This window comes from Coccinella septempunctata, chromosome 4 (genome assembly GCF_907165205.1).
Source record: "Coccinella septempunctata chromosome 4, icCocSept1.1, whole genome shotgun sequence".
Taxonomy (NCBI): domain Eukaryota; kingdom Metazoa; phylum Arthropoda; class Insecta; order Coleoptera; family Coccinellidae; genus Coccinella; species Coccinella septempunctata.
Window position 1 is genome coordinate 10,371,518 of NC_058192.1, and position 22,234 is coordinate 10,393,751.

The window sequence follows — 22,234 nt, forward strand, 5'->3', positions numbered from 1 at the left end:
GAATAATTCATTTTTATACAGGGTCTCATGAAAGTGCCCCTTGAAAGTTAACATATCGGATAAACTTTTTTAAAATATTCGCAAGGATTTAAGATTTCCAGTTATACCAGAAATCGATATCAACTTGGTTTTTTTGTCATCAGCACAAAACAAATTTTGATATATTTATTTTTTCTGAATCAGATGATTGAGTCAAATTCAAACATTTAACTTGATGAGATATAAGTCCGAGTTTCATCTCATAAATATATTCCTCACTCTTGAAAACTACTACCTTTTGAGTTAGAATGGTAATTTAAAGAACTAAAACATAAAATAGTCTTAGTTTTCCTGCCTATAAATTTTGATAATATTCAAACCATTGAATCTTTATATTCATTATATTTTAGAGATTTTTAAGAGCTTTGACAGAAGGTGAATGATATGATTTTAAAGCATTAACTATGGAGAACCAGGCTATGTGAAGATTCAAAGAAAAAATTACTAGAACATTATTTCCTTTATTTTTACTTATTTTAAGATTTAACTCTTAAAAATATGATATATTTTTGGAAAAAATTATATTAACAATGGAACCTAATTGTCTGACTTTTCACATACCTTGATTATAAATATAAAAACAATTCAATTTAATTCAAAATTTACTTCACATACTTATCCATGAATTTCTTGTGGAATTCTGATCTCAAAGAGTCATTGATGAAAACATTTGTTTTTTTCTTAGGTTCACTTTTCGCACAATTTTTGAACACAACATCGTCATCCCATCTCCTCTTCACTTTTTGATCAGTCTTTGCACTTCCAGCAGAGTAGTGAGTCAGTAATGGATTACCACTCAAGATATTTTCCATTCTTATTCTTTCTTCTTCTTGTCGTCTTTCAATTTCCTTCTTTGCTATTTCCATTGCTCGTTCTTTCTTAATTCTATTCAATTCATTCAATAAGGTTTCAGTATCATCATCACTATCTTCAGATTCAGAATTTTCTTCTAATGGGTCATCGGCATCCAAACTAGCTGCAGGAACTTGATCTAATTTCAGACGTTTATTTTGATCAAATCTCGATCTATTTCCTGTCTTGCCTTCCCTCTCCTCCAGTTCTTTACGGAAGTCTCTTGATCTTGTTTCGTCAGCTGTACCCTGACCATGTTCTCTGTAAATTATATATGTTGAGCATTCTACATTATTTGGGACTCATAATTCCAGTTAATATCTTATACGTACCGATATTTGAGTTTAGTATGTCCAGGTAAATCTCTACTACTGTATTGTCTAGAAATTGCACTCAGATCTTTCTCATTTCGACCTTGCCCACCCCGAGCAGGTTCAAATGTTGGGCGTGCAGCAGATGTCATCTTTTGATTGAAGAATAATGTACTCAGCAACAGAAAAAGAGGAGTCAACTGCACATACGAATTATTTTATTATGAAAATTTCAATGTTTTCCAAATTCAATCTATCTGATGTCAATAATGACAATGGCAACTGTCAAGAATGTCAAGTGTCAAGTTGACTTCTTATCACAGATCGTTATATTTTTTTTCCCATAAAATGAACATGTCTTTTTTTATCTGTAATTAGACTTCAATCAGAAAAATTGATAAAATCGGATTCATGAAAATGTATACTTTGGGTCGAAAGCTTTTCAGAAAACAAAACAAAATTAGGTAAATTACTGATGCGGCATCTGTCTTCCCAAAATACATATTTTTGTATTGTTTGTTGCCTACCTGTTTGAATTAATTACTTATCCAAGTGGTATGGAATGGGGATACCTCTACTTCTGACCGCCTGCGGGTCTGAAACCCGTTTTTGAAGAGGAAACTACATAAAGTTAAACAACAACCCACACTTTCAATTATGATTCCTACAAGAGAGCAGTGAGTGTTATTGTATCATTTAAAACAGACCAGAATAGTGTTTAGTAACTAAAAAAAGTGCGTGTTTCAGTGCGTTGAGTAAAATCCGAGCGACATTATGAAAGAAACTCTTGTAGCTGCGATTGCACTTTTTGTAATTTTGAACGTTTCTATAAATATTAAGTTTACAAACAGTCTGCGGCCTTCGGGCTTCTACAGTGATAACGAGAATGATCAGACTGAAATTGATTGGTCGATGACTAAAGAAGAAAAACAAGCAATGGAAATGGAACTCCTGAATCTTTTGGGTTTACCATATAGACCTAAAAAAATTAACGAGTCCCATATAAAAAAAGCCGCGCCAAGATTCATGATGGACATTTATAAAGCACTGATGGAAAAGGAAAATGAGGATGAAAACGACGATAACCACAGGAAAAAACGTAGTAGCGATTTAGATTTGAATTTGAGCGAAAAAAATGCCATCGACGAGAGCGATGTTATCATGACTATTGAATCAGTTGGTAAGTTCAGTTATTCGGTATAGAATTTTCTCCTAGAATTCTAGATAAATATGATTGAGTTCGAGCGTAGAAACAATTATTATTTGGATTGATTATAATTAATGTTGCCATGGTGATAATTAACTACTGGCAGAAATACATAGGAAAATTTTGAACATGTACATTAAGGGAATAAAAAATGTTATACACTGGATAACAATTCGTTAATTTTGAAAATAAAGCCCCATATATATCTTTTTTGCCCTTTCTTAAATTTTTATTCGTACAAATCGTACAAATATAGGTTGTTATTTTCATAAATTGCTTACATCCCTATATCTTTGCGTGAGAAAATCAGCCGAATTATTCACTGCGAAAAACCCAAGTTACGAATCAACGAACTTGTACATTATGTCCTATTCATTTGATTCAATAAAACGCCTTTTCATCGTGTCACATAGGATCTTTGAGGTATATAATTAATGTACGTATTTGCAGTCCGGAGTAACTTGTTTACCCATCTAGACTCCTGCTGAGAATAAATGCATACCCATTATAAGTTCCGATGAATTTTTATTAGATGAAATCACTCCATAGATATTCTGTTGTCAAAATTTATTGAACGATGTTTCCGAAGAAAAATACGTGCAGATCTTAAATTTATTCTTCCAAAGTTATGTTTTCCTGTTACTTATATTACCTTTTTTTTTTCATTCAATATAAATAACTCAAAGAATAAAGACGGAACAATAGGTAACTATGTATGTTCGGAAGAACGAATGAACTTATCGGGATTCAAGAAATACAATCGAAAGCAGTCAGCGATATTGAGTGCCAATTTGATAGCGGTCCTCCCAGCTCAGAAATCTAATCTGCTGTTCTTGGAATGAAGGAAAATTTTTTGAATATTTTTTCAATTTTTAGAGCATCATCTGAATGAGGTTCGACATGAAAGAGGTAAAAGGTTATGGTTTAACGTATCTGATGTGCCAATTGCGGAAAATATTGTTGGTGCTGAACTACGTCTTTATAAGAAGGAAAATCACAAACGAAAGAAATCCAAGGCACTTTTCACTATCACGGTGTATCAGCTCATCACGATTAACGATGGGTAAGTTGAGCATAACATCGAATAAAAATTTTCTGTTGAGTTTTCTGAGAACTGGTGCCATTATTTTCTTGTTCAATCTCTCATCAGAGAAAAATGAGGTTGCATCAGAGTCGTGGAAATGCTGCTTCTCCTAGCGATAAGTGCGTAAAAAAGAAATTTCAAATGTTGGTGGTATTTTCCATTACGAGTTTAAAAATTACTGGTCTAAGAACAGAAAAGGTGTATTTTTTCTGGTATATTTTTAGACTGTTCCATTATTTTTCTTGGAAACAGTTTTTTCCTTCGATGCTGCTGAACTAACTCGATACATTTTCAGGGAGAGAGACTTAGAGTACGTTTCTGCCATAAACACCACGGCTGGTTTCACGGGATGGCTGAGTCTCAACGTGACTAACTGCCTGGCGAATTGGGTGGCCTTTCCCAATTCCAACAAGGGCCTCTATCTGTCGGTACATCAAGTAGACAAACCAGGTATGTGATTAGTCACCTAATAGCTTCCTGGAAGGTTTTATTATATGGGACCTTTTTAACTTACAGTCTAGACCTATTTATTTGAGGATTTGACCGCGGCTTCCTTTAAGTTTGAATCTAAACTATTTTGTTACCTATTTGACGTCTATGCGTCCTTCAATTTGCTTCAATAGAGAGACAATTTGAAAAAAGTGATGATCTCTCAGTGACATGTCTCCTTTATTTTAGGAGATGGATAACTGAAATGAATTTTCAACCATATAATTCGGTCATTGGAAGCTTATAATTCTTGACATTAAGCGTCCTTCAATATATTTACCATATTAGTTGAAAATGTCAACTGTTTCTGTAATGAAGTCTTCGCTTGGAAGTATTTACTCTTCAAAATGTTGATTCAACATTAAATGAATATTATAACGTAGAATATGGTGGATGCGCCGCGATGAAAAATAAATTGCTTTGTACAAACTATTAGATATGGTGAATGCGCTCAACGTTATCATAGCTTGACTTGTTAAAATTTATTAATCCATCGATAATAATATTTGAGTATTTCTGAAAGCAACTATACTAAGTAATATTCTCCAAAGCCATATATCACTTATGTAATGATAAACGTTATTTCAGATCATGAGGTAAGACCAGAAGATATAGGGTTAGTTACTGCTAGAAGTGAAGATGAGACGCATCCATTCATGGTGGCATTCATGAAAGCAACAAATCGTGTCAAAGCCAGAAGAAGTACGAGGGAAATAAAAAAAACTACTGAAAAAAAAGCTAATTATACAACGATTATGAAACGGGCAGTTCAGGGTAAGATTTACTTTCAACCATTGATAACAGGTGGTATAAATCATCACTGTAAATTTTTTTTTAGATAATGTACCTCATGAAACTCCGACAAGTTGTAAAATAAGGACCTTGTACATAAGCTTCAAAGATATTAAATGGAAGGTAAGCCTACAGTGGAATTTTTCATGAGGAGCAAAATTGTAAATTTTTTATTTTCCGAAATAACATATCCTAATTTCTATTCCAGGATTGGATAATAGCTCCTGATGGATATGCTGCATATTATTGTGCAGGAGAGTGCAATTTTCCCCTTAATGCTCATATGAATGCCACGAACCACGCGATAGTTCAAACTTTAGTTCATTTAATGACTCCTACCAAGTATCCAAAACCATGTTGTGCACCGACCAAATTAACTCCCGTTTCAGTTTTATATTTCTTGGACGATACCAATGTAGTATTGAAAAAGTTCAAAAAGATGGTGGTTAAAAGTTGTGGATGTCATTGATTTGAAAAATATATAATCAGTTAATTACATTACACTTGAAGAAATTCTTAAATCAATCAAATGATAAAAGATCGACTGAAAATAAAATTGTAAATAAATCAAATGTGTAAAAATATAGTATGTAAGGAAAATGAAAACATTTTACCACCACACTTTTATACGAAATTGATAGTCCCATTGCAAATTAAGATGCTAAAAGCTGGAGAAAAAATTGGGATGGTTTTCACTGGGAAAGAAGTTGAAATAATTCAAGGAATCTGTATTTGCTCCCTACCTGTATAGTGTCACCCTCTATCGTGAAATAGCTTAGTGATACTATAATGGAGAAAAGAAATGTTCAAATTTTTTATTATCCTTTAAGGTACCTTCATATAGGTTTGATTGAATTCAAAATAAGCGGAACTGTTGATTTTTGTATTTTTCAATATATCTAATGCTATATGACGTCACATAAGGAAAAAACGAATTTTAAAGATACCTTCTTTGTATTAGTATGTCATTTTGTTTTTACAAGATAGAGGGTGACACCATAAGGTTACAGATTTCTGCAAAAAAAGTTTTTTTTGAATAATCTATAGATAGTTATAGAGCTCTGTAATCTATGTGTATAATTGTTGAAAACTCATTGATTACATAAGTACTTGTTTTATATTATTAGGAATATTTTGGAGGCTGTATCCTTCATATATTCTCTAATATCAACGAAATAGAAGAAATTGATCTTCGAAGAAATGGAATTTTCCAGTTTTGCTGGTGTATTAAGAGATGTCACTGTGAGCGCCTGTCGATTATTAATTTGATGATTCACCAGAAGAGGTGCTGGTGCAGAAGTTTTCTTGTAAGATTTTCGTTATGTCAGTTTGTGATAAAATAATTGTCAAAAGTGTTTCATCCACCTGAAATTATTGGATTTATTTAAAAGTATGTGCATTTCATTGCTTTAAATTTTACATTGAAGTATTGACTAAAACTTCCTCACTTCTAAAACCTAAATACGTTAATTCGTGTAGGCTGGGCAATGACATTGAATAGAAAATTGCTATTTTTCCGAAAGAAACTTATGAATGTGGAGTGCAATTACAAAAATCTTTGTGAAAAAACCTTGTGCTAACAAAAAAGTACAGGAAAATACAGTTTTTTACAACGAAATGGACTACGGTGACCAAAGGAGGGACATGGATGAGACGTTCACAACCAGACAGGTAGGTGTATATTCCGAATTATTCTCCGTTTTTAGGAAGTAATCCGATACAAGTTGTTTTTTATCCTGGACTCACTGTCCACTCTGCAGTTATTCGCTGATTATGATACAAAATCAAAGCAGCTTTTATCGGGTTCTTTCTAGGTTATAAGACTATTGATGGTTTCTGTAAATGAATCAGGAGCTTTTCTCGTGTTTATCGAGAAAAAACATGAGATTCTTGTATCAAGTATATTATTCATGTTGTAGGGTTATTTGTTTCTATCCCCCTGGTTCAAGCTGCAGATCCTCATGAGCTGCTCATATTAATTGGACTATGGTGTCATAATAAAAATTAGTTGTATAAAAAACCTTGTAAACAAGTTGAATGAAATTGATCAATTGAAATTGACAGATATGGAGCTCGTGCACAAAATAGTTCTTAGAGCAAATCCTCAACTATTGCAAAATAAGCCGCTAACAAATTGCGCGAAAAAAGGTGGTACCTAGTCGAAATAATTGTTCTTCAGTTATGTTTATTGCTTTTTCTGCAAATCCTGAATATATTGGTGACTAATTATCATTATTTATAAACACTAGATGGAATTGCATGAATTTGCCTAGCAATTTGTCACCTATTAAAATTTTTCCATACTAAACAAGTGGAAATTACTAAAATATGTATTTATATTTTATTGAGTCTTTTTGAAACAGTAACCATTGTTTGTTTTTTTCGTTATATTCTATTTATAGGTTTTATACTGATGTGCATCCAAAATTTTGGAAGAGGTGAATGTACTGCATTGAAAAACATTCACATTTTAGCTGAGTCTTTGCAGTGTTATACGTTTGTATTGGTTCAGGTTGGACTTGTTATTATAGGGACGGTCTAACTGGTCTCATTTGAGCGTAGATATGAGAAAAAATACAACGATTTATTCCGAGAATGTATGCCCTGGGCCAAGCTTAGCTGGTTGATACTTTTTTGTGAAGAATTAGTCAAAAAGTAGGAAAATTTTGCGTATTCCTTCATTCATTGAAATTTATTTTGGTTTTTCGATGACACTCTATTTACATATTTGTAAAACTTGCTGAGTGCGCCAAGAACTCCCATCAGAATTGTGCTGAGATCAGTTGTTGCCTACATTCTGATTTCCAAACTTATTTCAGCTGAAAAAATGGAAGGTTTATCTTTTTCGATAGAACTATCATTTTTGTAGAACTTATCTAGCGCTTCTAAGAACTCTCCATAACTGAAATAGATATCTTATTTTTTCATTCAGAAAGCTGGTTCTCCTGATTCAAAAATTGATTTTCCTCAAATGTTCCTGATACCTGCAGGACTTTTAATACAAACGATCAAGAACCCTAGAACTGATACTTATTTTTGCGAATAACTTGGCGCTGCGATTTGTCGGTATTATTCAAAATGCTCATCAGGAAATCTACCCGGAACTAAAAAAAATAGTGATTTTGAGAAAAATCGGCGCCAACTTCACAGGAGTGAGTATCTGGAGAGGCGAATTGAAAACTTCAGTTGGGATTTTGTCGGTTTTCCATGGTGCACTTTGTTATTATTGGGAGGATTGCACCCGTACAAAAAATCCCCGGCAACATGCCGTTAACCCGAGGAAACAGTGCCGATCGGGACTAGTTTATCGTGACAGCATATCTGCATAAAATGATCTTCTATATTTAGCCGCGGCTATGCACTCCGCGACTACGTAAGCTATCGCCTATAACGATTATCAGTTTTCAGTTGGATTCCTCGACAATTTTCAATCAGGCTCATCGACGGACGTTCGCCGCGGGCCCCCAGGTTCCCCACCAGCTCGAAGGATTTCTTTCGCCTCCCGATCTCAACCTCCGCCCAATCAAGTAACCGGCGACCTGCCTCAGTGCCTCGTTATTTTTGCCCGCGTACGCGGCACATAGACGTCCGTTACACCTTACTCAATTTCTTTCGAATTATTTTTTTATAATTTCTGCTCGGATCGACGTGAAATGAGTTGATTTTAAACCGAATATGAGCCTGATTAAATAGTGATATTTTGCGATAGCGAGCGTAGGAGGAATAAGTGTGCCATGGTGGTTACAGTGACAAGTGTCAGTACTTTCAGCGAGTACCGCGGTGGTGGATTTAACAGGCAGGATAGCCAGGATAACGTAGGAGTTTCCCTGCTGACCTATGGAGTGAGTGTTGAAAAATTCGGCTGGTAGTTCTTATGTACGAATTCTGAAGCAGGGCCGTCTCTAGCCCCTGGTAATACATAGTACCCATTTAGTCGGTCAAGAGTTGGGCGAATGGAATAGGTTTTATGAAAATTGGCCCTTTATCTCGTATAAACGTCCGAATTGGCATTTTGGGCTGCTGTTTACTCTTTGGTAAAGACCCAGTCATTACTTTGTACATGGTGTTAAATTCTGCAAAAATTCTGGATGTAATGCCTTGTCCAAAAGAGCAAGAGGGAAAATTGTCATTTTACCAATTAAAATTAGGTCATCTTCTTACTGTTCATTCTAGTAATGTCTTAAGGTGTCTTAAAATCACCCTAACTTCTCTTTTAATGCATTTTTGCAGCTGAAACATTTTTTGAAACCTTGGGGTGTTCGTCAAAAAATTTTTGTCTTGGTCTATCTATCTATCATATTATGTACCTGTTGATAACCTATTTTTTTTTCCAAAAACCGCTACTTTTAGCAAGTAATTACAAGAGAGCTCATTAATTCAAAACGATTTTTTTGGTTTCTAAGAAAAAAATTTGAAATTGCTCTTCAGGTGCCATCTTCAGGGTGCTCTACCTAAGCAGGGGCTGCTCAAAAGAACATATTTTTTGACGAGGAATCACCTCTTGACTCAATTATTCATTTACACCCCGTATACGAACCTTAAGCTCAATATTAGACTCTTTGAACGCTTAACCCAGTAAAATTCACTCCGTCTTCCACGTAACTATATTTTCATTTTCCTCTTGAGTTACTCCCGTTCGAAATTTATGTTCGGCTCGTTCTGGAACGAATTTTTATGAGATATATTTATTTCTAACGGCAAGTAACAGTATATTAATTATTACATTCTCATTTCCCAATTATGAGAGGTGATTGAACACAAGAATTACATTCCATCAGCGAAGCCAAGATATTGTACCTGCCGCGATCTGAACACCGATTATAATAAGCGGCTATAGGAAAAGTTCTTCGATCTGAATCTTCTATACCTTTCCCTTTCCTTTCAAACAAGTGAGATATTTTTCAAGTCAGGGAATCGTGTTGATAGAATCATTGTCGTGGACATACATTATGCGAGGATTAATATTAGATCGGATTGAAGGAATAGTTAGGTAGTTAGGTTTAATCAACTCGTGATATGAGTGGGTAGTTCTAGCTTAATTCATCTCATTTACCAATCTACTCCAATTGCACTAGAGAGAGTAATGACTGCGACTCGGATATGAATTTATTCATTATTCCTTGAGAATTTTCTTCATCATAATTCAGTCGCTGCTTGATAGATAAATGCTTCCTTAATTTTGCAATCTCGTCCAAGATTTATTCGCCTATTGGCCATAAATTTAGAGTATGCTCGTTTCCTAGTTTCGATTTTCATGAAAGAAAATATATGATCAGATTTATTTCACCCTATTTTCAAGCACTCAGTCGATTTAATCTGTTGATGAATATAATGTCTTTGGAAAAAGACTCTAATGATTTGAATTATGGCAGTTTACGTGCATATATGTGAATTGTGGACATAAAAAATTCTTTAAAGTAGAATAAAGGATATCTTCTTCAATTGATTGATTATAAGTCGAAGAAATTGGGTCCTGCTATATCAGGAATTCAGTTTACAGATTATTAGTGCAAGATAATTATTTGTTTTTCAATTTTGATTGTGGTTGTCATTATCTGATGAGATACCAGTGAAAAGTGTAAGGCAGATAAGAAATAGGTATGTGCAGTGCTAGTTTATACTCAAATTCAGTGAATCAAAGACATTTTTTGTTGTCAATAGGTATACTCGGATAGACCGATCAGTATTTTAAATTGCTCTGAGATATCAGTCAAATATGTTTCTTCGATAAATGCTCAGAATGTTCATTTAATTAACTGGCAATATCCTAAAACTCGTTTTGGATATTTCTAATTATTTATTCTTTCTTAACAGATCAATGTTAACTGATTTGGTCCCAAAAATGTTACCCCCGTAAGAAATTTTCCAGAGGGGTTGAATCTGGAGGCCTGGGAGGCCATTCAAAAGGTGCTTTTCTACAATTCTACAAACACCAAGATTGGCTAATTTCGTGTTCTCTAGCTATTAGCTATCTATCTGGATGGGACACGATCTTTTTGAACAGAGAGTACATTCATATTGACATTTTCAGTGGAGGGCACTGTGACGATGATTATTTGTTTTTCTATATTTTATCCTCGATTTTATCGAAACTGTTTTTCAATTTTGCCTATGGACATTGGCGGTAAATCAGGATAATTCGAATCGAAGTTTCTTGAAGAACAAACGTGGAATGTAAGAATACGAGTCTGGTTTATCTATTATGTCATTCTTCTAGTGACAAGTTAAAATAATGGGATGCGAAGTCCTCTAAACTTGGAGATATATGAATGTTGTTTCCACCTTATGTCACCGTGTAAAGATATTGAGAATTTGACGCAAGCATGTTGGCGTATTTTTAATGGGCATTACCAATAATAGTAGGGTCAAGGTCTGCGGTAACACTCATAAAAATGTTCTCCGATGAAATGATGTATCTTTCTGTAAAATTTGTAGAGTTTTTTGTGCAAGTTCAACAAATAGTGAATGGAGAGCGTGCTTTTCAAAACACGATCAGTATAAGTCGTTCTTTGAAATGTGGAGAACAGTTTTGCTTTCATCTGAATGACTTCCAAAACATATTGCTGTCATTCGGAAGTAGATTAAGTATCTTAGCTTCCACAATGATATTTTCCATTTTACTTTATTTTCCCTTTGGAAAGGATTTAGTTGGCTAAAATTGATAAACCTTTATGTTGAATTTTCGTCACTTTTGTTTCTAGTTTTTCGACAGATGGAACACGTTTTGTCCTCATCACGCGATACTTGGGATCGTCCCTGTTGGCGTCATACGGCGTCGAAACGACCGGAAACGACGTCGCGGCGCATCCGCGCCGCCGGGACGCATCTGTTGCGTGTCGGGACGCCAAAACAAAGGGTGTAAAAATAGTGGACGGATGATGAGTCGGTGTGTATGTATGACATATACGATGTTCGATAGGAACAACGCTATTTGAATTTGAAGCGGTGAAATTGCGCGACATTTAGTCAAAATCGGAATTTTGATAGATTGTTTGCGATAATGGTGAAATCTGCGTTGTTTCTTCAAAAATAGGGATATCGGTATGAATAAGAAAACAAATGGTACAGAAAGGATGGGGCTCTAAAGTTTCAGTTTAAGAAATATCATTTAGTTAGCAGGATGTTGAGAAGTTGAGCGTGAAATGCGGTTTTTTGTGATGCCCTGCATGACAAAGTATCCATTCATCCTGTCCGTTTAATCAATATCATACATGATGGAGATGAAAGTATCAGTAACCTGTCAAAAAATTACCGAAATTGGTCGAAAAACTTAAAAGTTATTCAATATTGAATTCGAGGATTTTTAATCGGTCCTGTTAGTTTTATGGTTTATGGTTTTTATAATTGAGGGGCCTTGAAGTAAAAGGATTCAGGCGAACATATTTTAAAAAACGATCCAAGTGAAGAATATCACACCCAAAAGATACCCCAAATGGAAAATGTTTTTTTTTTCTTTGAACTACATATATGTAAAAACTTAATGTGTTGACGTATAATTTTCAATCTTAATCCTGGATTTTCAGAATGCAAGTTGTTTTTAAAGCCAAGTATTTCAGAACTACAAAAATGCACTTGATTGAATTCTTTAACGGCCAGTTTCATAATAAAATTCAAAGTCCCTCGAAAGTATAAGGTTTTCTTGTGTGGTTTTTTTTAGTAGAACATATAAGGTGAGTAATCTTTAAGGTTAAAGGGGCGTCAGTTTTTGAAAGTGGACGTTACTTTCTAGCCCCCCAATTGAGAGCTAACCTAAAGGCATTTCTGACTCGTTGTTTGCGTCAGTTAGAAAGTCGCATAAACCATGTTTTTTTCCTCCTTCCTCAGATACAGTAATCGCACCGCGTCATACGGGTGGCCAGAGATGAGGACCATTGTTTGTCTTCAAGGAGTCTGTACAGGATGTCACATACATCAACTGTACGGTTTATTTGTGGAAATAATAAATTAAAACCCAACCAATATTCGACGACAGATGGTTCATCGATCCCGAGATTCGCATCACTCTCTTTTTTCGAACTTGTGAATATTTTCAACGAACAATCGTACTCGTATGAGAGTTTCTCTTTATTATTAGGCGTCAGAAACAATGTGTTCTCGCCGATCGAAGCTGAACGAAATGGAACGGTCGTAAAATGTAGGTTATACGAGCAAATCGTGATTGATTCCCATTTTTCGTATGAATCTGGTGGTTTGGTACGATAAAGAAACACTCCGGATTCGACAATATCAGGATTTTTTTTTATTGAACAAATTCGTATTCTTTCTATTCTACATAAAAAAAATAGGAATAGAGGTCTTGAGTAATGTAGAAGCTAAGTAAAAGATAATATACTTACAGTGGGACTCACAAAACTTTGATTGTTAAATCAACGATTTAATACTGAATATATCGATAAAGTACCAATTGGCAATTATCAAACGAGCTTATATCAATCACAATTGATTGCAGGAATGATATTCTGAACTCTAAGAACTGAGTTTTCGATTGAAAACAAATCGACATAGCTAACGTTGAATCCCCGATCAAGCCTTGTGAAACCGGGCCTAAGTGACATAGGCTACAAAACACCCAGTATAAAATGATAATAATAACTTTTTGTATACATGTATCTTTGGGTTAGATTAGTTATCGATCAAAATTTGAGAAAACTACAGCCTCTGATGAATACTTTTACCAGCTAGTTAATGCAGGATTATTTTTAGTTTCAACTTCAGACGCGGATTTTTCAAATGGGCTTTGAAATTCAGCGTGGAATCCAACTCAACTCCTAGATATTTTGGATTGAAGTTAGGTTCCAAAAAGGAATTACCGAAAACTACTCTCAATTTTCTTTATTTTGATGATTATTCAAATGGAAACACGAAACCTCTGTTTTATTTGGGTTAGGACGCAAACGCCACTCGAAAAAGTAATTCCTCAAAATTTGTAAATCTGTAAATAGATAATCCTATACATCTAAAATCAAAATTATAATCTCAGAATAAGTAGTAGGGATATCACACAGATATAAATTGAAAAGAAGAGGTGCTTAAACTGATCCTTGTGGAAGACCGTTTATCAGAGTTTTGAAATTACTACTATTATCATCAACAAAAACACGAAACCACCATGTTTTCTATACATGTTTTTTTTTTACACAAGCTATTTAGGAAATTCTCCCTAATGCAGTAATGGACTTGTTGAAGTTGGAACTTTGTGATCGACGTATCTAATTCATATGGGCAACGTCTTTTCGTTTTTCGGAAGTCATTCCAGGAACACGTCTTGAGTTACGTAATTATAATTCCGTCCAAGAAGACTCATTGCGTGACACGTCAATTTCGATTATGGAGTTGGCCATAGTGGATAGGATCTTGCCTGGTTAGCTCGTGACTTATGCACAAGAGGATTCTCATCTCATCAAACTACAACGACCTGCTCGTTTTGCTGTTCCTTGCTCTATAAAACAGAATGTTGGGTCACGGTCACAATGGGTCTTATGCATAAAGAAGAGTACATATTTGCTTTTACTATAATACTGTCTTTGTCAGTTGCTTATAAAATGTATAAGTTCCTTTCAATAAACTGAAGTAAAAGCATTTACAACTTCTTTATGCATATGGCCAATTGTGTCGAAAATATCCCAGAAGGGATAAAACTTGCATTTGATCAATTATTGCACAATTCATAAAATTCCATTCGGTTTCATAAACTCATTCTGTACTTAGAGTTTCAATGGAACAGTTTTCTAACTGATGAATTATTTCAATTGGTTGTCTGAATTCCATGCAAGATTTTTGTACTCACCTTCGTTTTCAACATACATAATAGTTGTTGTTCGAATCTGTGCCTACATAGGCTCCAGAAATGTATGCAAATGAGCTACCGAAGTAGGCTGATATCAAGAAAGGAAAAGTGGGTTGATAATGGAGTTCGATATTTACATCATCTCAGACTTGCCGGACAGTGCGTTCTCCCTAGATTAGATTTGTTCGCCTGATAATTGTTGTCTATTTGATATTAAGCAAAATTGCAGGACAAATGATATAATGAACTTAGAGACATCTATTTCTATGACTTTTAGTATATTGATCATCGATTGCATAGACATAGAGACATATGTCTATATGTCTATGATCGATTGTCAGTTCTAATTGTCAGATATGATCACAAAAACACGTTTCTGTGATCTGTGGATATGATATCTTCCCTTGTGTTCTGAATTCAACTTTTCTATCCTGTCAGGCCTTCTATTACACTGTCGAAAACGACGTGATATTTTCTGACCCGTTTTTTCTGATGTTATTTGAACGATGCTTCATTATTTGTCACGATCTCCGTCGTTTCTCGATTTGCTCCAATTATCCGACTTCGAATGTACGTGTCCGTATGAATCAAAACGAGGCATTACTCATAATCGCCACACGGATTCTTCGGTGTTTACGGTCGCGGGATAGCTCCAGTAATGCCTGCTTTACATTTTATCCGCGAATAAAGCTTACACGGTCTTCAATTACCGTAATTTATCTCTGGTATCGCGATCGTTAATTCTGATCGGAGTCTGGGCAGGCACGATACAACGATCAGGTCTAGAGGATTGTTTCTGCAAGATCAGGCTCTTGATTTTTGGATGGTCGACACAAATTTTGAACGCTACCAAAATTCACATGCACAACGAGACGAGGCACTCTTCTCGTACTTCCTGTGAGTTGATGGAAATTATCCTTCATTCTTCACAAATTAATTATTGCCAGGTGATGATATTTCAAGAACCCCCAGGAAAAAATCTGCCGTTTATAGAGAACTCATTGTAATTTTGTGCTAAAAATTTTCTGCATGTTGGGGTTTTCTACTAATCTACGAGGATGTATTGATATCTAGTGAGCCTAGACCAGTTCCATGCATACAAAAAATATTGCATTACCATATCAACGAACAATAACTCATTAGAAGTGTCAGTGTGAAGTATGAGGTCAAAAAAGTAAGCCAGAGTTACGCAATAAACTAAAAGAAAGAAGATGTCCACCGAAATTGTGAAAATCTACAAATTGGAGTATCGAGCCATCATTAAGTACCTGTATTTAAAAGGGTTAAGAGGTAAGCAGATTTACGAAGATAGGCTTAATACCCTTGGTGATCAATGTCCTTCGTATGCGACCGTGATAAATTGGACTGCAAGCTTCAAAAGAGGTAAATTTTTCATTGAAGATGATGACCGATCGGGAAGGCCAGTTTCTGTGTCAGTCCCCGAAAATATCGATGCAGTTCATGACATGATTTTATCAGACCGTCGAATTGGGCTAAAACTGACATCTGAAGCACTGAATATTCCATACGAACGCGTTCATCATATAGTTCACGTCAATTTGGACATGCGAAAAATTGCTACAAAATGAATCCCCAAATGTTTGAATGTTGACCAATAGCATGCAAGCATCGCGTTCGATCTGTGCTCGATTTGAAAACGATGTAGACTTCTTAAACCGAATTGTTGCCATGGATGAGATTTGGGTACATTTCTACGATCCAGAAATAAAGCAACAATCGATAGAATGGCGACACTCTGGTTCTCCAAGACCTAAGAAGTTTTGTGTTCAAAAGTCTGCTGGAAAAGTTCTTGCTCCAGTTTTTTGGGATTGCTATGGAGTAATTATGATTGATTTTCTGGATAAGGGTAGAACAATAACCGGAGATTACTATTCGACATTACTGACCACTCTACGGAAAAAAATTAAAGAGAAAAAAACGCGGAAAGCTATCCAAAGGTGTTTTGTTTTTGCAGGACAACGCCCCTGCACACAAATATCATGTTGCCATGCAAAAAATTCGTGATTTAGGGTTTGAATTACTAGAACACCCCCCTTATTCACCAGATTTTGCTCCATCCGTCTATCATCTCTTTCCTTAACTGAAAAAAAGTTTAAATGGTCGTAAATTTTCTTCCAACGAGGAGGTAAAAGCTGTGGAGGTCTGGTTTGCAGAGCAAGAAGAAAAATGTTTTTAAAGGTCTAGAGACGTTGCAGGTTCGCTGTAATAAATGTATACAATTAAGAGGAGAATATATTGAGTAATAAAATATTTTGACATTGAAATTTTGTTTGGTTCTAAAGTTGGCTAAGAATTTCTCAATAAATCCTCGTGAACTTTCTCCCTAAAATATTATAGGAATTTTGCATCTTCTGGTTATACCAAAAACAGCATACTTCTTCTTTATTCAAACTGGCACACTCTCAAAACTTAAAAGACTCTTCTCCACCCCTAATTGTCTGATTAGATTGTGTAGGTATAGGAGAGGGAACCTTCAGAGAATGACTTCGAGGTTTCCTAGTTGCGAAATCCCTTTTTTCCTCGCCCAACCCAAAAAGTCATCATCTCTTTCGACCGCAGGCCACAACTCCTCCCCGATTTCAACACCCTCGCTTCCTAATCGAAGAACCGCTATTTCCCTCAGGTCTTCCCTAATCTTCTCACCATCTCAATTGCTCTTTGAATCAACTGCGAACCATTTCTAGAAGGCGAATTAAACAAATGATTAATTGAGGTTATGTCATCCTACCGATTAGCGTAAGAACGCGTGGGAGGTTTAATGGTACCATCTGAGGAAATGTAATGTTTATCGTACCGAAGGCGTTCACAAGTTAGATCGTGTAAAGAATGGAGAGCTGGCTGGAAGATGAAATATTTGCTTTTCCCAACCCAAAAGCGCGTTTTGTTTTCTTATCGCGATCTTTCTTTGATGCACAGAGCTGTACGAGGCTGTTGGTGGATTTTTATGGGACCCACCTGTATTGTTCGAGTAGTTTTATGTCGGGTTATAAACCGATATACTATGGCGCTTCGGAAAAACTTCCAATTTAAGGAGAGTTTATTTTTCATGTCTATATAAATAAGTCTATAGCAGCAATGTTTCTCCTCTATCCTGAATAAAACCTTATTATACAGTGTGTTGAATTGGAAAGGGAATTTTCGTTATAAGTGCAAAATCAGAGACGTTCTTGGGGAAGTGGCAGGTATGAAATGGAGTCTTAGATCAGATGGGCTCATAATATAAAGGTGTGGAGACCCAGAGAAACCAAAAGAAGCGTTGAGAGCTCCCAAAAACGGAGGGTGGGTGATATGAGGAGTGGTAACAGGTAGATGAACGTGGCACAGGATAGGGAGACATGGAATTGGTTGAAAAAGACCTATGTTCAGGGTGGACGAATGCAGGTTGAAGAGGAGGATGAGGATGGACCTGGAACAAGACACCTGTTGAAGCTATTTACAGTTCTGCTCAAGAGTACCTCAAAAGGAACATCTCGTACATCACAAAGGACAGACAGGTCCTGAGATCATATAGCCAAGTTTCTCTGCTGACATGAGAATGTCGTAATACCATCGCAGTTCTGAAAGGGTGAGCCCATCCCTCACGACCCAATTCAATTATAACTGATATATACCTAGACAGCATTCCTGCAATCAATGTTGGACTTGCCTCCTCTCAGCTTAGAAATGATTCGAGAGATAATTTGTTGTCTCTTTTCAAACTTTCTCTTAAATCGAGCCTGGAGCATGTATATTAGTTTTTGGCTATTATCCTGTACCTCGAATTTGCACCATCCTGTACTTGATTCAAGTTTCGCTCTACGTAAACCGTCCATTATCCCTATCCATAGACTAGACTAGATTGTCTAGGGACTAGACCTGCTCCGATAAATCTCTCGAGAACGCCTGGTAAACGCTCGCGTGAAGCCGTAACTTACTCGTGGTGTCGTGGTTCCTCCTCTGATCATATTATACCCCGCGGAACACGTGCACTCGTTCGTTGATTCGAAAGACGCCGTTTTATTCTTCGCAGTAAATTTTTCGCATGACCAACCTGCTTGCTCTTGGATATCTCTTCCGAGTAAATTAGAAACTTCGTCCGATCGAGAAATGCACGCCTCTAATGGTAATGTAAACTATGTTAAAAATGCGATATTCCATTTCTCTGTGTAGACGTTGGTTGTTAGCCTCGCTCCGAGTTCAAAACAGGTGAAATGGTTGTCGTGTATTCGGAGGCAGCCACCATAAGAACTCATCTTTCGTACCTTCCAATTTGTTGCAGATAGGAAATTCTCGTATTGTCGCACAAGAGCAACATCTTCTCGCAGACAATCACCCAGGTAAAGAACGGCAAATAACAACATGCAGTGGTCTTTTCCAGATCCTTGGTTTCACAGGTTTTGCGAAATTATTGAATTTTGTAAAGGTCAGTTAGCCACTAACAGCAGCTGCCAGAAAGCTTTGATTGCCCGATCAACGATTTGAGAGACTTGCAGCGGGTTCATAAAACGCCTTGATTTCTAAAACGAAATCACTGAAACCTTCTCCTTTCTGAATATATTGAAGAAGTAACAATAGAGAATAATTGCATGGTTGTATAAACATCATAATTTGATGCGAGAATGATATTCTGAATGATCATGACTGAATTATCGACTGAAAACAAATTGATGTCTATTCGTCAATCAAGCGTTGATTCCCTGATCAAGCTTTATGAAACCTGGAGATAGGATTTTCAGAATGACATCACTTGTTAACTCTGGAATACATACATTGTGTGGCGTAATGAATTGTTTTATGTCTAGAAAAAATCGTTCGTTTTCGAGATATTCAACATTTTCGAAAATTAAAAGGAAAATCACAGGTTTTGCCACTCTTTTAGGTGGTTATGGTTACCTGATTGCCAAAGCAAGAAAAAACATGCCTGTTCCACTGGGATGCTGAAATTGTATGAACAACTTCTAGCACCTTTACCATTTTTACTTGTAACTTCTTCCTTGAGCCATCTGGATTATTTTCTGGGTGCAAAGGGTATTTCATTACTGAAGATGTTGCAGAGGGTCGAGACTTTCGCGATTCTTTGTTGAAGGTCGCTGTTCTGACATCCCCATCGGCTCCTTCAAGTGAGGAATTGGACAAAGCAGTACCTATGTTTTAAACTAAACATGGATGAATCTAGCGTTTAGTTCTCTTGAACCTCTTGTTGATAATATTATACGCGATCTTTAAAACGATGAAAGCAATTTTGTTTTTTCATCTTCGATGGATCTGTCCAGTGGAAGAAGACATACCGGGTTGGAAACCGGCTTCTTCTGCAATAATAGGAAGAAGGTTACGTTGATTCAACCTGAATTCCATCAAAAAGAATTCTCGCAAAGGCGTCGGTTATTGTTGTGTATCTCCTTATGCGGATTGTACGTGGTGATTCTGAAGGCGTACGCATATGGGGAATCTTCATCTCGAATGATGTTCTCTATGGATGTCCGACTTTCATTCGTTTTGAGGTGTGGTTACTGTGGCTATAAGCACCTTACAGCATATACAGGAAGTTTTACCAAAGAGTTGATACTTTTTGCAGATGAAGGCATCTGCTAAATGTTTATTTTAGTGGTGTTTTCAGGGATTACCACCCTTACTTCTCGCATTATATGCAAATTTGAGGTGAAAGCCTCATTCACTGAAACTTTGCATTGTTTGTGAAAAAAAGAACTTGGTCTGATGCTCTAAACCCAAGATTTTCCCAGAAACACCCTGTTTTGTTTTTTCCTCATCGTTTATCATCTGAGATCTTCGTTTTTTGCGCTATATAGAGGATTTCACGGGAACGAGGACGTTCCCGTGAAATCCTCATATATTTGCAATGAACTCTCCAAATTCTTGGTTCTCAATAATAATCACGATAATATGTGATGATTTCAATTTATCCAAAGCACGAGGATGTAACAGGCCAAAAATACCTAGTGGCTATTTTCTGAGTATAAGTTTAACGTTAACTTCTTGGAACTTGCTCATTTAAGAGTTTCACACTCCGTACTCCTCCACTAGTAGGTCATTTGTTCATATCGGAATGCATCACGGGAACATTAACAGCCAAGTATTCGACCGACTTATTTCTCGAAAAAGATCGTCGCGAACATCTAGGACATAGGATAGATCGTACGCATCCTTGCAGCAACGTCTGGCTGCTGCTTGGGAGAAAATGTTTTATTGTCTGTTAATGTGAGCAAAATAAATTGCAAAAAAATATAGTTAAAATAAGATTTTTGTGATGAAAATTCATATTAATATGATTTCAAGTTGCAAATTAATTTTAGCCTGTAGGTCTGCAGCGTATACAGGGTGGTTAAGAAAAATCGAGTAAATTAACGAAATTTTATTCCCAGAGAATTCAAGCATTTTAAGACTATCAATACAAAGTATGGCCTCCACGGGCATCAATAACAGCTTGACATCTTCTTTGCATACTACACACGAGGTTGTTGAACATTTCTTGAGGAAATTGGTTCCATAAACGGGGAAGAAGCTCTCCCAGATCATTTAAGGATTCTGGGGTACGTTGATTATTATCTAATCTTCTTTGGAGCATATCCCATGCATGTTCTATGCAATTCAAATCTGGTGAGTGCGGAGGTATTGGTGAATGTGGAATACCAAGCTCCTCGCGCGCATTCTCAACTTTGGCTGCACGGTGCGGTCTAGCGTTATCGTCTAGAAATTGAAAAGTTTCACCAATAGCAGCGTGAAAATTTGGCACAACATTGTTAATGACATGCTCCCTATAGTGGAAGGCTGTCATACTCCCAGGACAAATGTGTAGATCTGTGCGCTCGTTGAAACATATCCCGGCCCATACCATAACACTAACCCCTCGGAATGGATGGCCTTCTTGGACATAGCGACGATTACGGGGTATGCGTGGGATTGTCCATTCCCTTATTCTTGGAGAATTTGAAAATCGTCCATATCTGGATTCATCAGTGAAAAGGACACTACGCCATTGATCATTCCAATCGATATGTTGCCTTGCCCATTCCAGTCTTTGACGCTTATGGTCACGTGTTAATGGAACTCTTCTTAATGGACGTCTAGAACCTAGATTCACCTCTCTCAAACGTCGTCTGATGGTTTCGATGGAAACTTGAACCCCATTTGCATTTTGAGGAGTATTCCGTAGCATTCTACACGTAGATGTAGGGTTTCTTCTCGCCGAAACGGTGATCCTGAGCAGGTGTTGTTTTTCGTCGCCCACCAAGCCTTGGTCTTTCCAACACGGAACCTGTCTCCCTGAACATTTTCCAAAGTCGAAATCACACTTTGGCTGACTTGGAGCCTTTCCGCTACAACAACCTGAGTTAGGCCACCCTGTAGCATTCCGATAGCCCTATTAGCCTCAGCGTTTGTTAATTTACGTCTTGGCGTTTTCAGAAAACTCGTTTCAAATCGAAGCCGTTGATAAACTGACTTCATTTCAAAATAAGAACATTCATGAAGCCTATGCATTGAACCAAACTTCAGAAAAAAGGCGACCAGATTGACGAAATGTGTCATACTGATTTTTATTTTATCGATTCAAGTTGTTATTGAGTTTTAAATGATTTTACAGCGATTTTCTCGAAGATTACATACTTTTAGAAACGATTGAATACGATATCCCTAACTCTTGTGGAGCAGTATAC

The 22,234-nt window shown here is 36.4% G+C and overlaps 3 protein-coding genes across 4 annotated transcripts in view; 2 read left to right on the forward strand and 1 right to left on the reverse strand.

Annotated features, from left to right (window-relative positions):
• Positions 1-480: 480 nt before the first annotated feature.
• LOC123310778 (protein CWC15 homolog) lies at positions 481-1,478 on the reverse strand. The gene is made up of 2 exons (XM_044894422.1): positions 1,224-1,478; positions 481-1,152 (listed from the first exon to the last, which is right to left on the reverse strand). The coding sequence occupies exons 1-2, from the start codon at positions 1,352-1,354 to the stop codon at positions 642-644; spliced, it is 642 nt and encodes a 213-aa protein (XP_044750357.1). The 5' UTR covers positions 1,355-1,478; the 3' UTR covers positions 481-641.
• A 326-nt stretch (positions 1,479-1,804) lies between these two features.
• Positions 1,805-5,346, forward strand: LOC123312098 (protein 60A). Its single transcript, XM_044896327.1, has 6 exons — positions 1,805-2,382; positions 3,286-3,472; positions 3,789-3,943; positions 4,571-4,756; positions 4,821-4,897; positions 4,983-5,346. The coding sequence occupies exons 1-6, from the start codon at positions 1,977-1,979 to the stop codon at positions 5,241-5,243; spliced, it is 1,272 nt and encodes a 423-aa protein (XP_044752262.1). The 5' UTR covers positions 1,805-1,976; the 3' UTR covers positions 5,244-5,346.
• Positions 5,347-6,146: 800 nt separating this feature from the next.
• The window catches only part of LOC123312529 (patronin), a 42,491-nt gene continuing 26,403 nt past the window's right edge, over positions 6,147-22,234 (forward strand). Inside the window, exons 1-2 of one of the 2 annotated variants that reach the window (XM_044896992.1) lie at positions 6,147-6,164; positions 6,254-6,445. In XM_044896992.1, the coding sequence (XP_044752927.1) occupies positions 6,308-6,445 (138 nt within the window). In that variant the 5' untranslated portion in view covers positions 6,147-6,164; positions 6,254-6,307. Of the gene's footprint in view, positions 6,165-6,253; positions 6,446-8,252; positions 8,617-22,234 lie in introns of those variants that run through there. The other variant, XM_044896993.1, reaches the window with a different exon arrangement.

Excerpts from the sequence above, each read along its gene's own strand:
- LOC123310778 (XM_044894422.1), bottom strand. The coding sequence starts at position 1,354 with ATGACATCTGCTGCACGCCCAACATTTGAACCTGCTCGGGGTGGGCAA. Across the intron at positions 1,153-1,223 it reads CATACTAAACTCAAATATCG|AGAACATGGTCAGGGTACAG; the intron begins GTACGTATAAGA and ends TATAATTTACAG.
- LOC123312098 (XM_044896327.1), top strand. The coding sequence starts at position 1,977 with ATGAAAGAAACTCTTGTAGCTGCGATTGCACTTTTTGTAATTTTGAAC. Across the intron at positions 3,473-3,788 it reads CTCATCACGATTAACGATGG|GGAGAGAGACTTAGAGTACG; the intron begins GTAAGTTGAGCA and ends ATACATTTTCAG. Across the intron at positions 4,757-4,820 it reads TATGAAACGGGCAGTTCAGG|ATAATGTACCTCATGAAACT; the intron begins GTAAGATTTACT and ends ATTTTTTTTTAG.